The 16,121-nt window shown below is 43.8% G+C and overlaps 1 protein-coding gene across 1 annotated transcript; it reads right to left on the minus strand.

The window, feature by feature from the left end:
• Window positions 1-993: 993 nt before the first annotated feature.
• LOC119368790 (cytochrome P450 77A4-like) lies at window positions 994-2,798 on the minus strand. The gene has a single exon (XM_037633949.1). The coding sequence runs from the start codon at window positions 2,766-2,768 to the stop codon at window positions 1,221-1,223; it is 1,548 nt and encodes a 515-aa protein (XP_037489846.1). The 5' UTR covers window positions 2,769-2,798; the 3' UTR covers window positions 994-1,220.
• Window positions 2,799-16,121: the final 13,323 nt, after the last annotated feature.

The following is a 16,121-nucleotide window of genomic DNA, read 5'->3' on the forward strand; positions in this document are numbered from 1 at the left end:
TTTATTCCCTTGTCTCTTCATGGAAGCTAGCGCATGGGTCTCCTTGATTAGATCAGGTAGTAGCCCTTGCATGCACAGGTTAGTTAATAGGCCTAATTAATAGCGGCGATTAGCTGAGATTTATTTCCAATTTCTTCTGTGTGTTTTTCGTGGTCTTCCCGTTTCGGCTCATGGGCCCAATAAATCCAGCCGGAGGCTTCTTAAGTTTGCACACTCCTAATTATCCACAAACACTTAGTCGCCCCATTGGTGAGCGACTCAACTTATCGTGTTAGAGGTCTGCGGTTCGATCCTTGGCAGGGGCATCTATTTTGTGAATTTTTACATCTCACGTCGCGTTCCCTGCAGCCTTTATCAATGGGCCGGCCCAGTCAAAGGGTGTCTTCAAAGCCATATATGTTCGAAATGTATTTCAAAAAAAGACAATCCTACCCTTTGTTACGAAGGGGTATCAAGAAATCTCGTGCGTTGATGTGTTTAGGGGGGTTGTATCGAAGAAGAAGTGATGGTTTTATTATTATCGCTTGGATTTCGGGTGGTCCTACCTGAATATATGTTGACTTGAATGTTTTGATGAGTTATATATTTTATTTTTACTTAGTGCAATGTCAGCCTTCAGGCAACCGAGCCACTGACATTGAAGGATATGTAGTACTCAGTAATCTCTCGTTATTCTATTTCCACTTGTCAACATAGTCAACTAATAGGACCATGTATATATAATGAAGGGATCTAGAATTGTGCCCAAAGTAATTATGTTTGCGATACCGCATGGTTCGCTATAAACTAAAGTCATCCATATTGGATATAACTTCCAATACAATCTCTTATTGATAGTCGAAAGTTCATTACTGGATACTCAGAATGATCCCTTCATAAAATAATTGCAAATGGTGTCAATTCCATGTCATGTTACTACTATAAATATTGGTCAAGATTGAATTAGAGATGCACAAACACGCTAGTCGGTCAAAGTATATATACGTCCAGCAAATTCCACCATGGTTCACACAGGAATTTCACACACCAATTATAAAGTTGCGATAACATTTTCACAGTTACATCTAGATTCTTGAAAAGCAGAGAAGAAAAATACATCTAGTTGGACTGAGCACAGAAATAGTAATAAAATTGAAAATACAAGTGCATAGACAGCAACGCCATTATATATATATATGTGTGTGTGTGCGCGCGCGTGCACGAGCCTGTGCATTAGATGATCAGTAAGAGAGTTTCCGGGGCTTCACCATGGCGAGCAGTGGGTGCTCCATGACGACAGTGAACTGCACCATCTCCTCGTAGTTGAGCGCGGGCTGCGAAGGGTGCGCGCACCACTCAAACTCCTGCACCATCCGTGCGACCATGAGCGCGATGTGCACCGTCCCCATGGCCGAGCCCGGGCACATCCGCCGCCCCGCCCCAAATGGTATCATCCGGACGCCGGCGGACCCTGTGATGTCTGCCTTCTCGTCACCCGACAGGAACCTGTCCGGGTCGAACTCCATTGGCCGGTCCCACAACTTGGGGTCCTCCGAGATGGTTGGGAGGAAGACATCCAGATTGGCGTCCGTGGGCACGTCATAGCCGGCGAGCTTGCTCCCCGGGTGAACAGCGGCGTGGGTAACCAAGAAGTATGTGGGTGGGTGCTTCCGGAGGAGCTCCTTTACGAAGGCCTGGAGATAGGGCATGTTGTCGATGTCCTTGTCATCGACTGGCCTGGTGTTGCCGACTTTGTGTGTGATCTCCTCGCGGAGCCGAGCCTGGATGCGCGGATTGTCTATAATGCGCGCCATGGCCCACTCGACGGCCGTGGCCGTGGTGTCGGCCCCAGCGTTGAGCACCTCGGTGCAGAGGGTGACCAGCTCTTCGTCTGAGGCCATGGCGTTGCACCCGCCGAAGCGGACTTCTAGTAGAGAGTCAAGGTACGAGAACGCCGCGGCAACATTGGGGTCTGGTGGCGAGCGCTGCATGTCGCGGAGGACGGCTCGGCGGCGGTTGATGAGCTCTAGGAGCGTATCGATCTGCTCCCGGCGGAGCGCGAGCGCGTGGCTCTGCTTCCGCCAGAAGAAGGGGCGAAGACACGGCATGTAATCATCCATGCGCATCCCGAGGGTGAGCACGACGCGCTTCAATACAGACTCGACCTGTAAGATGAGTTGGTCGTCCAGGTCGAGCAGCCCGAAGGTCGACTCGAGCAGGATGCATACCAGAGCGAAGCGCGCGTTGCGGAGCACCCACACGGAACCACCGTCGGGAGACGCAGAGACCTCAGCGCGTATCCGCGACATGAACCGGTCCATGGCGCGCATCCTCGCCGGCCGGGACTCTTGGAGCCGCAAGGTGCTCAGCATCCCGGACACCATGTTCCGCCGCAGCGACCGCCATTGGGCGCCGTACACAGCGGAGTTTACGGTCAACTTGTGGGAGAAGATGTTGCGCCCGCTGCTCTCGACGGCGGGGCGGGTCGCGAACTCCGCGCCCTTCTCGACGAGCGCCTCGTGAGCGACCTCCGCACCGCTGATGATGATGACTGTGCGCACCCCCATCTGAAGCGTTAGGATGTGCCCGTACTCCTGCTGGAGGTCGCGAAGATAGTGGATGAGCTTCTTCCCGGAGAAGGCCACCTGGAAGAGGTTGCCGACGATTGGCCACCCTGGCGGACCGGGGGGCAGCCTCAGGCCTCTGTACTTCCTTGGGTACCACGCTGCTGCGATGGCAATAACTAACGCGGCGGCGGCCACCGCGAGGCTAATCAAGGTGGAAGGCATGGTGGCACTGGGAGTAGGATGGTGCAAGTGCTGGACGAGATGAGGAAGGCCCCTCGTGCTCATCAAGCGTGGAGTGTGTGCCCGATTTTATAGACAGCTCAGTGGCCATTCAGTGGGTGGTGATTGTACGCTGTGGCGGTGCTGCTAACTCTAGGACTTATGTGCTTATTACAATCACTATCCGCTAGTGGTCCATTCTCCAAACTCCAAAGTTCCTCTCACAGGGAACTATTAGTCTTTTTTCTATGGAAAAGCGTTTATCCAGTGGATTCCATCTGAATTACCGTCAGTAGCGGTGAAATGCAGAGGTCGGCGATGGACGATGGTATTCTCATGTGACCATGGTACGGGTACCCCGGATACAGTACGCGCATAGGCAGGGCTATGGACATAATTTTACATCCATGGGTAATACTCATACCTTACCCGTTAAGTCATGTGTAGGGTATCGAAATAGCCTTTTACCCATAGATATACCCATACCCTCCCCTTTATATACTAAGAATTTTATCCGTGATTCACAAGTATACCTATGTTAAGTATGAAACGTGAGCTTATAAACCTATGTTAAACGTGAGCATTATGTGCGTCAGTCATATTCCCGCGGCATCTGTTCAACACTAAACTACAATTAATGAACCAAAGAGAAGGAACCATCACAGGATCATAGCTTCAGTGAGTTTTCTGAAGAATCTGCCAGGTATTGGAGAACCTTCCCTCCAACGCAACCATGTAGCGACAGACGTGCTCGACCTCCTCGCTGACACGGTGGCGTACCACCTCCACGGGGTCCTCAAGCCTCCGCACCGTCACTGGCCTACGCGACCGCCACCAAAGAAGTTTCGGGTCAACGATGGGCTGCCTCCTCACCAAGCTACGCCTCCGGGAAGGTAGCACATCTCAGTACCAGCCCAGCGGAGCCCAGTCCCAGACATGGCCCCTCTGATCGAGCAGGCCTCCTCTGCCGAGTCGACGACGAGGATGCGGGATAGGCATCGTCGACATTGATGCAGAAATAATTGCTTTATCTAAAAAACCAAACCAATTTTATTAATTTTCATACTAAAAATAAAATAGTTGTATTAATTCAACTAGTTCAACTAAGCACTTACTATAAATAAAAATAAACTAGTTCTTACTAATAATAAACTAGTTCAACTAGTTCTATTTATTTTCTTACTAAAAAAACTAGTTCTATTAATTCAACTAGTTCTTACTAAAAATAAACTAGTTCAACTCGTTCTATTACTTTTCTTATTAAAAATAAACTAGTTCTATTAATTCAACTAGTTCTTACTAAAAACAAACTTGTTCTATTAATTTTCTTACTAATTCTATTAAACACTTACTAAAAAACAGTAAAAAAATATTGAATTTTTTCTCTAAACTAAACACTGCTGCCCTAGTTAAACCCCTACTGCCCTAACCCTACCGCCCTAGTTCTTAAGCATCTACAAGTACCAACTAATTAGATGAACCCTACCTAGGTACTTAAGCATCTACAACTACTTAAGCATCCATTGATGAACCCTAGGAATTTGCTTAAATCTAATTAAGCATCTACAACTACTGCCCTAATTAACATCTAGTTTACAATTAAGCGTCTACAACTACTGCCCTAATTAGCATCTAATTTGATGAAGCCTAACTAATTAGATGAACTCTAAAATTTGATGAACCCTACACTACTAGAGAAAAGCTTACTAGTAGTGCTTGTTTGTGTGCTACCAGTAGCACGGGTACCAGCGCTACTGCTACGGCGCTACATCTATTTTGTAGCAGTAGCGCGTTTCTAGACCAGCGCTACTGGTAAGTTCAACTACTAGTAGCGCGTTTTTAGGCCAGCGCTACTGCTAACATTTATGTTTTCTTTTTAATATTTTGGCGTTGTACATGTTTAAAGAGATATATCTTTTATACAATAACAACTCATCATGAACTAGTCTGTTTAAATAGCATATTCATTACCAGTAGTCATCACCACCAAACAATGTTCGTCAATGAGACATCATATATATAACAAGTTGGTCACTAGTCATAATCACAACTCCTCATCCTCCTCATCAACTCTAACACATTATAGCACATAATAACACATTCTACCTAGGACTTACTCCTCTCATAGGACCTACTCTACCCTCTCTTAGGTAAAATATCGTAAAACAAGATAGGCATGGACTCTTCATTAAGGAAACTGAACTCTCCATAATGAAGAACGGAGATCATCCTGTCTCCAAATCTTGGCCTACGCACAATGTTGAAGGAAATATGCCCTAGAGGCAATAATAACGTTATTATTTATTTCCTTATTTCATGATAAATGTTTATTATTCATGCTAGAATTGTATTAACCGGAAACATAATACATGTGTGAATACATAGACAAACATAGTGTCACTAGTATGCCTCTACTTGACTAGCTCGTGAATCAAAGATGGTTAAGTTTCCTAGCCATGGACAAAAGAGTTGTCATTCGATTAACAGGATCACATCATTAGGAGAATGATGTGATTGACTTGACCCATTCTGTTAGCCTAGCACTTGATCGTTTAGTATGTTGCTATTGCTTTCTTCATGACTTATACAAAGTTCCTACAACTATGAGATTGTGCAACTCCCGTTTACCGGAGGAACACTTTGTGTGCTACCAAACGTCAGAACGTAACTGGGTGATTATAAAAGTGCTCTACAGGTGTCTCCGAAGGTACATGTTGGGTTGGCGTATTTCGAGATTAGGTTTTGTCACTCCGATTGCCGGAGAGGTATCTTTGGGCCCTCTCAGTAATACTCATCACCTAAGCCTTGCAAGCATTGTAACTAATGAGTTAGTTATGAAATGATGTATTATGGAACGAGTAAAGAGACTTACCGGTAACAAGATTGAACTAGGTATTGGATACCGATGATCGAATCTCGGGCAAGTAACATACCGATGACAAAGGGAACAACGCATGTTGTTATGCGGTTTGACCGATAAAGATCTTCGTAGAATATGTAGGAACCAATATGAACATCCAGGTTCCGCTATTGGTTATTGACCGAGAATAGTTCTAGGTCATGTCTACATAGTTCTCGAACCCGTAGGGTCCGCACGCTTAACGTTACGACGATAGTTTTATTATGAGTTTATAAGTTTTGATGTACCGAAGGTTGTTCGGAGTACCCGATGTGATCACGGACATGACGAGGAGTCTCTAAATGGTCGAGACATAAAGATTGATATATTGGACGGATATATTTGGACATCGGAAAGGTTCCGGATGAGATTGGGACTATACCGGAGTTCCGGGAGGTTACCGGAACCCCCCGGTAAGTATATGGGCCTTATTGGGCCTTAGTGGAAGGGAGGGAGAAGGAGCAAAGGAGGGGGCGCGCCCCCCCAAGCCCAATCCGAATTGGGAGGGGGGCCGGCCCCCCCTTTCCTTCTTCCCTCCCCTCTCTTCCTTCCCTCTCCTACTCCTAATAGGAAAGGAGGGGGGGCAAACCTACTTGGAGTAGGTTTGCCCCCCCTAGGGCGCGCCTTCCCTCTTGGCCGGCCCCCTCCTCCTCTCCCCCTTTATATACGGAGGAGGGGGGCACCCCATAGACACACAAGTTGATCTACGGATCGTTCCTTAGCCGTGTGCGGTGCCTCCCTCCACCATATTCCACCTCGGTCATATCGTCGCGGAGTTTAGGCGAAGCCCTGTGCCGGTAGAACATCATCATCGTCACCACGCCGTCGTGCTGACAGAACTCATCCCCGATGCTTTGCTGGATTGGAGCCCGGGGAACGTCATCGAGCTGAACGTGTGCTGAACACGGAGGTGCCGTACGTTCGGTGCTTGGATCGGTCGAATCGTGAAGACGTATAACTACATCAACCGCGTTGTCATAACGCTTCCGCTTACGGTCTACGAGGGTACGTGGACAACACTCTCCCCTCTTGTTGCTATGCCATCACCATGATCTTGCATGTGCGTAGGAATTTTTTTGAAATTACTACGTTCCCCAACAGTGGCATCCGAGCCTAGGTTATATGCGTTGATGTTATATGCACGAGTAGAACACAAGTGAGTTATGGGCGATACAAGTCATACTGCTTACCAGCATGTCATACTTTGGTTCGGCGGTATTGTTGGATGAAGCGGCCCAGACCTACATTACGCGTACGCTTACGCGAGACTGGTTTTACCGTCGTGCTTTGCGCACAAGTGACTAGCGGGTGTCAGTTTCTCCAACTTTAGTTGAACCGAGTGTGGCTACGCCCGGTCCTTGCGAAGGTTAAAACAACACTAACTTGACGAACTATCGTTGTGGTTTTGATGCGTAGGTAAGAATGGTTCTTGCTAAGCCCGTAGCAGCCACGCAAAACTTGCAACAACAAAGTAGAGGACGTCTAACTTGTTTTTGCAGGGCATGTTGTGATGTGATATGGTCAAGACGTGATGCTATATTTTATTGTATGAGATGATCATATTTTGTAACCGAAGTTATCGGCAACTGGCAGGAGCCATATGGTTGTCGCTTTATTGTATGAAATGCAAACGCCCTGTAATTGCTTTACTTTATCACTAAGCGGTAGCGATAGTCGTAGAAGCAATAGATGGTGTAAACGACAATGATGCTACGATGGAGATCAAGGTGTTGCGCCGGTGACGATGGTGATCACGAGGTGCTTCGGAGATGGAGATCACAAGCACAAGATGATGATGGCCATATCATATCACTTATATTGATTGCATGTGATGTTTATCTTTTATGCATCTTATCTTGCTTTGATTGACTGTAGCATTTTAAGATGATCTCTCACTAAAAATTATCAAGAAGTGTTCTCCCTGAGTATGCACCGTTGCCAAAGTTCGTCGTGCCCAGACACCACGTGATGATCGGGTGTGATAAGTTCTACGTCCATCTACAATGGGTGCAAGCCAGTTTTGCACACGCAGAATACTCAGGTTAAACTTGACGAGCCTAGCGTATGCAGATATGGCCTCGGAACACGGAGACCGAAAGGTCGAGCGTGAATCATATAGTAGATATGATCAACATAATGATGTTCACCATTGAAAGCTACTCCATTTCACGTGATGATCGGTTATGGTTTAGTTGATTTGGATCACGTGATCACTTAGAGGATTAGAGGGATGTCTTTCTAAGTGGGAGTTCTTAAGTAATATGATTAACTGAACTTTAATTTATCATGAACTTAGTCCTGGTAGTATTTTGCAAATTATGTTGTAGATCAATAGCTTGCGTTGTTGCTTTCATATGTTTATTTTGATATGTTCCTAGAGAAAACTATGTTGAAAGATGTTAGTAGCAATGATGTGGTTTGGATCCGTGATCTGAGGTTTATCCTCATTGCTGCATAGAAGAATTATGTTCTTGATGCACCGCTAGGTGACAGACCTACTGCAGGAGCAGATGCAGATGTTATGAACGTTTGGCTAGCTCAATATGATGACTACTTGATAGTTTTGTGCACCATGCTTTATGGCTTAGAATCGGGACTTCAAAAACGTTTTTGAACGTCATGGACCATATGAGATGTTCCAGGAGTTGAAGTTAATATTTCAAGCAAATACCCGAGTTGAGAGATATGAAGTCTCCAACATGTTCTATAGCTAAAAGATGGAGGAGAATCGCTCAACTAGTGAGCATGTGCTCAGATTGTCTGGGCACTACAATCGCTTGAATCAAGTGGGAGTTAATCTTCCAGATAAGATAGTGATTGAAAGAATTCTCTAGTCACCACCACCAAGTTGGTAGAACTTCATGATGAACTATAATGCAAGGGATGACGAAAACGATTCCCGAGCTCTTCGTGATGTTGAAATCGACGAAGGTAGAAATCAAGAAAGAGCATCAAGTGTTGATGATTAACAAGACCACTAGTTTCAAGAAAAGGGCAAAGGGAAGAAGTGGAACTTCAAGAAGAACGGCAAGCAAGTTGCTGCTCAAGTGAAGAAGCCCAAGTATGGTCCTAAGCCTGAGACTAAGTGCTTCTACTGCAAAGGGACTAGTCACTGGAAGTGGAACTGCCCCAAGTATTTGGCGGATAAGAAGGATGGCAAAAGTTTACAAAGGTATATTGGATATACATGTTATTGATGTGTACTTTACTAGTGTTTATAGCAACCCCTCGGCATTTTGATACTGGTTCAGTTGCTAAGAGTAGTAACTCGAAATGGGAGTTGCAGAATAAACAAAAAATAGTAAAAAGGCGAGGTGACGATGTGTGTTGGAAGTAGTTCCAAGATTGATATGATCATCATCGCACACTCCCTATACTTTCGGGATTAGTGTTGAAACTAAATAAGTGTTATTTGGTGTTTGCGTTGAGCATGAACATGATTTGATCATGATTATTGCAATACGGTTATTCATTTAAGTAAGAGAATAAATTGTTGTTCTGTTTACATGAATAAAACCTTATATGGTTACACACCCAATGAAAATGGTTCGTTGGATCTTGATCATAGTGATACACATATTCATAATATTGAAACCAAAAGATGCAAAGTTAATAATGATAGTGCAACTTATTTGTGGCACTGCAGTTTAGGTCATATTGGTGTAAAGCGCATGAAGAAACTCCATGCTGATGGGATTTTGGAATCACTTGATTATGAATCACTTGATGCTTGCGAACCATGCCTTATGGGCAAGATGACCAAAGACTCCGTTCTCCGGAACAATAGAGCGAGCAACTGACTTATTGGAAATAATACATACTGATGTATGCGATCCGATGAGTGTTGACGCTCGCGGCAAGTATCATTATTTTCTGACCTTCATAGATGATTTGAGCAGATATGGGTATATCTACTTAATGAAACATAAGTCTGAAACGTTTGAAAAGTTCAAAGAATTTCAGAGTGAAGTTGAAAATCATCATAACAAGAAAATAAAATTTCTACGATCTGATCGTGGAGGAGAATATTTGAGTTACGAGTCTGGTCTACATTTGAAACAATGCGGAATAGTTTCGCAACTCACGCCACCCGGAACACCACAGCGTAATGGTGTGTCCGAACGTCATAACCGTACTTTATTGGATATTGTACAATCTATGATGTTTCTTACCGATTTACCACTATCGTTTTGGGGTTGTGCATTAGAGACAGTTGCATTCACGTTGAAAAGGGCACCATCTAAATCCGTTGAGACGACACCGTATGAACTATGGTTTAGCAGTAAACCTAAGCTGTCGTTTCTTAAAGTTTGGAGTTGCGATGCTTATATGAAAAAGTTTCAACCTGATAAGCTCGAACCCAAATCGGATAAGTGCATCTTCATAGAATACCCAAAGGAAACTTTTGGGTACTCCTTCTATCACAAATCCAAAGGCAAAACATTCGTTGCTAAGAATGGATCCTTTCTAGAGAAGGAGTTTCTCTCGAAAGAAGTGAGTGGGAGGAAAGTAGAACTTGATGAGGTAATTGTACCTGCTCCCTTATTTGAAAGTAGTTCATCACAGAAATCTGTTCCTGTGACTACTACACCAATTAGTGAGGAAGTTAATGATGATGATCATGAAACTTCAGATTAAGTTACTATAGAACCTCGTAGGTCTTCCAGAGTAAGATCCGCACCAGAGTGGTACGGTAATCCTGTTCTGGAAGTTATGTTACTAGACCATGACGAACCTACGAACTATGAAGAAGCGATGGTGAGCCCAGATTCCGCAAAATGGCTTGAGGCCATGAGATCTGAGATAAGATCCATGTATGAAAACAAAGTATGGACTTTGATTGACTTGCCCAATGATCGGCGAGACATTGAGATTAAATGGATCTTCAAGAGGAAGACGACGCTGATAGTGTTACTATCTACAAAGCTAGAATTGTCGCAAAAGGTTTTCGACAAGTTCAAGGTGTTGACTATGATGAGAGTTTTTCACTCGTATCTATGCTTAAGTCTGTCTAAATCATGTTAGCAATTGCCACATTTTATGAAATCTGGCAAATGGATGTCAAAACTGCATTCCTTAATGGATTTTTTAAAGAAGAGTTGTATATGATGCAACCAGAAGGTTTTGTCAATCCGAAAGGTGCTAACAAAATGTGCAAGCTCCAGCGATCCATCAATGGACTGGTGCAAGCATCTCGGAGTTGGAATATACGCTTTGATAAGTTGATCAAAGCATATAGTTTTAATACAGACTTGCGGTGAAGCCTGTATTTACAAGAAAGTGAGTGGGAGCACTACAGCATTTCTGGTAAGTATATGTGAATGACATATTGTTGATCGGAAATAATGTAGAATTTTTCTGGAAAGCATAAAGGAGTGTTTGAAAGGAGTTTTTCAAAGAAATACCTTGGTGAAGCTGCTTACACATTGAGCATCAAGATCTATAGAGATAGATCAAGACGCTTGATAAGATTTTTCAATGAGTACATACCTTGACAAGATTTTGAAGTAGTTCAAAATGGAACAGTCAAAGAAAGAGTTCTTGCCTGTGTTGCAAGGTGTGAAGTTGAGTAAGACTCAAAACCCGACCATGGCAGAAAATAGAAAAGAATGAACAGTCATTCCCTATGCCTCAGTCATAGGTTCTATAAAGTATGCTATGTTGTGTACTAGACCTATTGTATACCTTGCTCTGAGTTTGGCAAAGGAATACAATTTTGATCTAAAAGTAGATCACTAGAACAGCGGTCAAGAATATCCTTAGTGAGGATTAAGGAGACGTTTTTCGATTATGGAGGTGATAAAAGAGCCAGTCGTAAAAAGTTACAACGATGCAAGCTTTTACACCAATCCAGATGACTCTAAGTCTCAATCTGGATACATATTGAAAGTGGGAGCAATTAGCTAGAGTAGCTCCGTGCCGAGCATTGTGGACATAGATTATTTGCAAAATACATACGGCTCTGAATGTGACAGACCCGTTGACCAAACTTCTCTCATGAGCAAAACATGATCATACCTTAGTACTCTTTGGGTGTTAATCACATAGCCATGTGAACTAGATTATTGACTCTAGTAAAACCTTTGGGCGTTGATCACATGACGATGTGAAATATGGGTATTAATCGCATACAGATGTGAATATTGGTGTTAAATCACATGGTGATGTGAACTAGATTATTGACTCTAGTGCAAGTGGGAGACTGAAGGAAATATGCCCTAGAGGCAATAATAAAGTTATTATTTATTTCCTTATTTCATGATAAATGTTTATTATTCATGCTAGAATTGTATTAACCGGAAACATAATACATGTGTGAATACATAGACAAACATAGTGTCACTAGTATGCCTCTACTTGACTAGCTCGTGAATCAAAGATGGTTAAGTTTCCTAGCCATGGACAAAAGAGTTGTCATTCGATTAACAGGATCACATCATTAGGAGAATGATGTGATTGACTTGACCCATTCTGTTAGCCTAGCACTTGATCGTTTAGTATGTTGCTATTGCTTTCTTCATGACTTATACAAAGTTCCTACAACTATGAGATTGTGCAACTCCCGTTTACCGGAGGAACACTTTGTGTGCTACCAAACGTCAGAACGTAACTGGGTGATTATAAAAGTGGTCTACAGGTGTCTCCGAAGGTACATGTTGGGTTGGCGTATTTCGAGATTAGGTTTTGTCACTCCGATTGCCGGAGAGGTATCTTTGGGCCCTCTCAGTAATACTCATCACCTAAGCCTTGCAAGCATTGTAACTAATGAGTTAGTTATGAAATGATGTATTATGGAACGAGTAAAGAGACTTACCGGTAACGAGATTGAACTAGGTATTGGATACCGATGATCGAATCTCGGGCAAGTAACATACCGATGACAAAGGGAACAACGTATGTTGTTATGCGGTTTGACCGATAAAGATCTTCGTAGAATATGTAGGAACCAATATGAACATCCAGGTTCCGCTATTGGTTATTGACCGAGAATAGTTCTAGGTCATGTCTACATAGTTCTCGAACCCGTAGGGTCCGCACGCTTAACGTTACGACGATAGTTTTATTATGAGTTTATAAGTTTTGATGTACTGAAGGTTGTTCGGAGTACCCGATGTGATCACGGACATGACGAGGAGTCTCTAAATGGTCGAGACATAAAGATTGATATATTGGACGGATATATTTGGACACCAGAAAGGTTCCGGATGAGATTGGGACTATACCGGAGTTCCGGGAGGTTACCGGAACCCCCCGGTAAGTATATGGGCCTTATTGGGCCTTAGTGGAAGGGAGGGAGAAGGAGCAAAGGAGGGGGCGCGCCCCCCCAAGCCCAATCCGAATTGGGAGGGGGGCCGGCCCCCCCTTTCCTTCTTCCCTCCCCTCTCTTCCTTCCCTCTCCTACTCCTAATAGGAAGGGGGGGGGGGCAAACCTACTTGGAGTAGGTTTGCCCCCCCTAGGGCGCGCCTTCCCTCTTGGCCGGCCCCCTCCTCCTCTCCCCCTTTATATACGGAGGAGGGGGGCACCCCATAGACACACAAGTTGATCTACGGATCGTTCCTTAGCCGTGTGCGGTGCCCCCCTCCACCATATTCCACCTCGGTCATATCGTCGCGGAGTTTAGGCGAAGCCCTGTGCCGGTAGAACATCATCATCGTCACCACGCCGTCGTGCTGACAGAACTCATCCCCGACGCTTTGCTGGATTGGAGCCCGGGGAACGTCATCGAGCTGAACGTGTGCTGAACACGGAGGTGCCGTACGTTCGGTGCTTGGATCGGTCGAATCGTGAAGACGTACAACTACATCAACCGCGTTGTCATAACGCTTCCGCTTACGGTCTACGAGGGTACGTGGACAACACTCTCCCCTCTTGTTGCTATGCCATCACCATGATCTTGCATGTGCGTAGGAATTTTTTTGAAATTACTACGTTCCCCAACAAATGTTGCTGCCAAGTAGCTCTCTACGATGGTTGAAACATTTTTTCCAATCATTTATTATCATGGCTTCCTCGCTTTTAGAAATCCGGTATGGATAGGAGTGATGTGGATACTGTGGCTGACCTGGCCGTGGTGGCCGTAAGCTCATAACTTCAACGCGACCTCTTGGCAACATCATATGAGGCACACAATCCATTGGGATTTTCTGTTCAAAAACATAGTAATAACTTTGTAGTTAGCAATGTAGTTAGCAATGTAGTTAGCAATGTTCAAAGATGCACGGATGTTGTAATAGTAGAAAATCTTACCATGATATCTCCATTAAAGTTACCGTAGCACACCGCATGCACTAGTGGCACATATGGACCATAATTTTGAGGAATTCGATAATAGCTATTGTAATTGTCAAGATCAGTAAAAAAAGTGATAAGACCATCTTTCTCCTTATAAGTTAATTGTGCTTCATCATTGTAGTAGTAGGTTCTGTCTACCATCTTCCGTACATTTTTTGAAGAATGAAAATAAGTTGTAAATGGAAATAAGCTGTCAAATATTTTGAAATTAACAATATAAATTACTTAGTAAATATGTTTAAGAAACTCACACAGTGGTAGAACTGGAAGCGTGTCAACAAGGACCCAAATGGTCATATCATTTTTGTCGATGTCAGGATCACCAAGATCAAAGGTGAGAAGCATACCCTCATGAAAATCATACGCTTTGGAAAGGGCTTCCCAATTCGGGCAACCAAAATTGGATGAGCTCACAGAATTGTATAGTTTTACAGCAAAATCATAACCATGATGGGTCCTTAGTTGAATTATCTTTGTCTCCATGCTTTCATAATCTTCAAAACCCATCTTCTCCAAGACATAGCGTCTTGCATGGCATGGGATAAGCTAGTCGAATTGTAAAAGACGGAAATTACATGTTGAAGAAGTAGAGAAGTCGTGCAAAAATAACATAAAAAACTTGTCATCGTTGCGTACCGTATCAACATCGAAGGTCTCTTGGAGCTTGATGCTGAAGCGCCGACCTTCTACCAGGTGAGGCCTGTCGCACATACCGCGCTTATCTTCGCAGTAATTGCACATAGCGAATTCCCTTTCGTCGTCAGACATTTCCTAATAGGTAATTAATAATCCATCATGAATACATATGTAGTAGTTTGTAGCACAAACCGCTCTCATCTTTTGCATTCAATAAGCAAATAACTAATAGGTAATTAATAATCCATCATCGAATACATATATAGTAGTTTGTAGCAAAGATCATCATATAATAAGACTAATACATCTCGAATAATAGCTCCTCTAGGTTCAGTGGGCTGCGGTGGACACCCAAAGAGAAGGAACCATCACCGGATCATAGCTCCGGTGAGATCCCCAAATAATCTGCCAGGTATTGGAGAACCGTCCGTTCGCCAACGCAACCAAGTAGCGCCCCACCGATGTTCTCCTCCGTGACATGGTGTTGAACCACCTACGCGGGGGACTGGAGCCTCTCCACCGATGCAGGCCCACGTGACCGCCACCAAAGAAGCTCCGGGTCGACGACGGGCTGGCTCCTCACTAAGCTGCGCTCACCAGAAGGTAGCACAACCCAGTACCAGCCCGACGGAGCCCATTCCCGGACATGGCCCCTTGGCTCAAGCAGGAGTCCTCCACCGAGTCGACGACGAGGATGCGGGATAGGCATCGTCGACGTCGAGAACAAATTCTTAATTATGAAAACAAAATTAATAAACACTTAGCAAAATTTGACATGACCTTTGCTAAAAACAGGACCAATCAAATAGTGGCGGAGCTATGTGTATGGCTGGGGAGGCTGTGCCCCCCCCCCAAGCCTGGGATCTTCTGTGAAGATTTTTTTTGTGATAGCATAGATTGGGAAAATAGGGAGTTTTGCCTCTTCATAAATCCATATTTTGCCATTGCCCCCCCAATGATCCTGTGCTAGCTCCGCCACTGCAATCGAGCGCCTGAAATTTGCCAGAACGTAAACGAATCGACATTTCTGGCAAAACATAGGCCACTTGGAAAAATATGACATTGTCCAAAATGTGACATGTTCAAAATATGACATGTCAACTGCAAATTTGCATAAAAGAGGAAAAATTGCTTTAATTAAAAAAGTAACAACAATTGCTTTAACTAAAAAAATACCTAGAATTCTGTTAACTACACCTAAAAAAATTAAAACACCTAAAATTCTGTTAACCACACCTAAAACAACTAAACCACCTAAAATTCTATTAACTACACCTAAAACAACTAAAACACCTAAAACAAATTCAACATTATTCTAAGAACACCTACATTATTCTAAGAACCTACCTTTTTAACTAAAACACCTACAAATTTAACTAAAACACCTAAAAATTCAACCAAAGCACCTACATTATTTAACTAAAACACCTACAAATTCAACTAAAACACCTACAAATTAACTACTCTCTAATAACTATAACTAGGGAGGGAGGGAGGAGGAGGAAGGAGGGAGGAGTATACCTCTCGG

Source organism: Triticum dicoccoides, chromosome 2B, assembly GCF_002162155.2.
Source record: "Triticum dicoccoides isolate Atlit2015 ecotype Zavitan chromosome 2B, WEW_v2.0, whole genome shotgun sequence".
Taxonomy (NCBI): domain Eukaryota; kingdom Viridiplantae; phylum Streptophyta; class Magnoliopsida; order Poales; family Poaceae; genus Triticum; species Triticum dicoccoides.